The following is a 2259-nucleotide window of genomic DNA, read 5'->3' on the forward strand; positions in this document are numbered from 1 at the left end:
AGGTAAATATCTCTTGGTAGTTCAGATATATTTTGATGATATAATCTTTGGAGCAAAATATGATTGGTTAAGTAAAGAATTTGCTAAGCTAATAGGGAGTGAACTTGAAATGAGTATGATGGGTGAGCTTAATTTCTTTTTAGGCTTACAAATTAAACAAAATTCGAATGGAACTATGATCCATTAGTAAAGGTATGTGAAAAGTTGCTTAAAATGTTTAAGATGGAAGATTCCAAAGGAATTGACACTCATATAGCAACATCCACAAAATTGGATTTGGATGAACCTGTTTCATCTGTTGATAAGAAAATATATAGGGGGATGATTGAATCTTTGTTATATCTCACTGTTAGTAGACCTGACATAGTTTTCAGTGTAGGCTTTTGTGCTAGATTTCAGAAAAATCCAGAAGAGTCTCACTTGAAGGCTGTCAAGAGGATCTTGAGATACTTAAAGGAACAACTAATCTTTGCCTATGGTATCCAAAAGGTAGTAATTTTAATTTAGTAGGATATGGTGATGCTAATTATGCAGGTTTTCTTATGGATAGAAAGAGTACTTCAGGTATGACACACTGTCTTGGCTCATGTCTTGTATCTTGGGACACCAAAAAGCAAAACTCTGTAGCTTTGTCTACTGCTGAAGCTGAGTATGTGGATGTTGCATCATGTTATGCTCAATTGTTGTGGATTAAGCAGCAATTAATGGACTTTGGAATTGATGTATGTTGTATTCCCATCTTTTGTGATAATACTAGTGTAATCAGTATGACCGAGAACCCAGGTCATTACAAAATAACTAAGCACATAGATGTTAGGCATCATTTTTTAAGGGACAACTTTGAGAAGGGTTTAATCACTATGGAATTTTGTGCTAATGATAAGCAAATAGTTGACATCATCACAAAAACTTTAAGTATAGATCACTTTGAAAGGAAAAAGTTAGAATTTGGGATGATTCAAATCGTCTAAAAGAAACTGGTTCTAACTCAATGTTTGGTTAGATAATTTGTGAATTTTATAAATTATTAGATTAGATATTACTCAGTCTCATACTTTTATTAGTATACTCTTGTGCCATGTGCTAAAATATCTCACTCGTATCTAATGATATTACCCTTTATTTTCTTGGAAAATTTAGTCTTACACAAGAGAACTTGCAGTGAAGAACCTAGTTCATCGAGCTTATAAGGTATGTATTCTACACTCCATATTATTTGAAATAAATGCATTTGAATCATGATCTAAAAAGAGTCCGACTTTGTCCCAAACTAATTATTGAACTGAGTAGTTACAAAAGAACCAATTTCACCAAGAGTCCCACATGCCATAATTGCCGAAAATCTAGGGAAGAACCCAATGTCCTTTCAAAATAAAACTCCCAGTGTGATTAGACCTCTAGACTTCAAAAGTATCGTTATGCACTCAACCTCCCCTTCTTTAAATTGATCTGACCCCATCCCCTTCTTTCATCTCTTATTTTCTAAAGACCAAAACTTCTAAACCCAAAACTTTACTCGAACTTCTTCTTCTACCTACACTGATTCAATGGCCAACTTACCAGAAAACACCAAGAACACTGAAAACCCCTCTTCACCACCCAAAGAACCTTCACCCATACCTTCAACTACTCAAACCCCTAAGAAGCGACATCCAAGGTGATTGTTGGCAAAATAGTGGCTAGTAGAGAACATGCCAAGAAACTAAATGAGATGCTACAAGCCAATCAAGCAGAAAAATCCCAAAAATCTAATGAGTCCTTCAAGTCTGCGACTGAGGGAAAGAACCAGTTTCATCTGAAACTGAACAGGTAACCTCTGGGTTAAAATCTTCTGATGTTGCTTCTGAAGTTGCTGAAAATCTTGAGAAAAGATTTGTTTTAGTTGGTACAATTGCTAGAGTAGAAACTGGAGTGTCGAGAACAATATGTTGTAAAAATAAAAAATAGAAAAGAAAAGGAGAGTGGGGGTGTTCAAGAAGATGTGATGGGAAAGGGAGAAGAAAAAGTGGTTGAAGTTTTTTCACCCACTTCTATTGGTTCAAATGAAGAAACTGGGGTAATGATGTTATGGAGTGACGAGGTTCTCGAAGAAGAAGAGGATATTAGAGAAGAAGGAGACAGTGGGTCTAGTGATGCTATGGTTAGGTTGAGGAAAAGGTCCCAAGAACTCTATGAAGGAACCCCTCCATGACCTAGTGAAGAAAGTATCTGATAGTTACAACCCAAAGAAGAAGAAACATTCAGTAGCTAAGATCCCTG

The 2259-nt window shown here is 35.7% G+C and overlaps 1 protein-coding gene across 1 annotated transcript; it reads left to right on the forward strand.

Annotated features, from left to right (window-relative positions):
* The first annotated feature begins 222 nt into the window (after positions 1–222).
* Positions 223–1947, forward strand: LOC142163983 (secreted RxLR effector protein 161-like). Its single transcript, XM_075221142.1, has 4 exons — positions 223–478; positions 535–722; positions 1141–1191; positions 1810–1947. The coding sequence occupies exons 1-4, from the start codon at positions 223–225 to the stop codon at positions 1945–1947; spliced, it is 633 nt and encodes a 210-aa protein (XP_075077243.1).
* Positions 1948–2259: the final 312 nt, after the last annotated feature.

This window comes from Nicotiana tabacum, chromosome 9, assembly GCF_000715075.1.
Source record: "Nicotiana tabacum cultivar K326 chromosome 9, ASM71507v2, whole genome shotgun sequence".
Lineage (NCBI taxonomy): Eukaryota > Viridiplantae > Streptophyta > Magnoliopsida > Solanales > Solanaceae > Nicotiana > Nicotiana tabacum.

Excerpts from the sequence above, each read along its gene's own strand:
- LOC142163983 (XM_075221142.1), top strand. The coding sequence starts at position 223 with ATGGAAGATTCCAAAGGAATTGACACTCATATAGCAACATCCACAAAA. Across the intron at positions 479-534 it reads ACAACTAATCTTTGCCTATG|GTTTTCTTATGGATAGAAAG; the intron begins GTATCCAAAAGG and ends CTAATTATGCAG. Across the intron at positions 723-1,140 it reads TAATGGACTTTGGAATTGAT|TCTTACACAAGAGAACTTGC; the intron begins GTATGTTGTATT and ends TGGAAAATTTAG.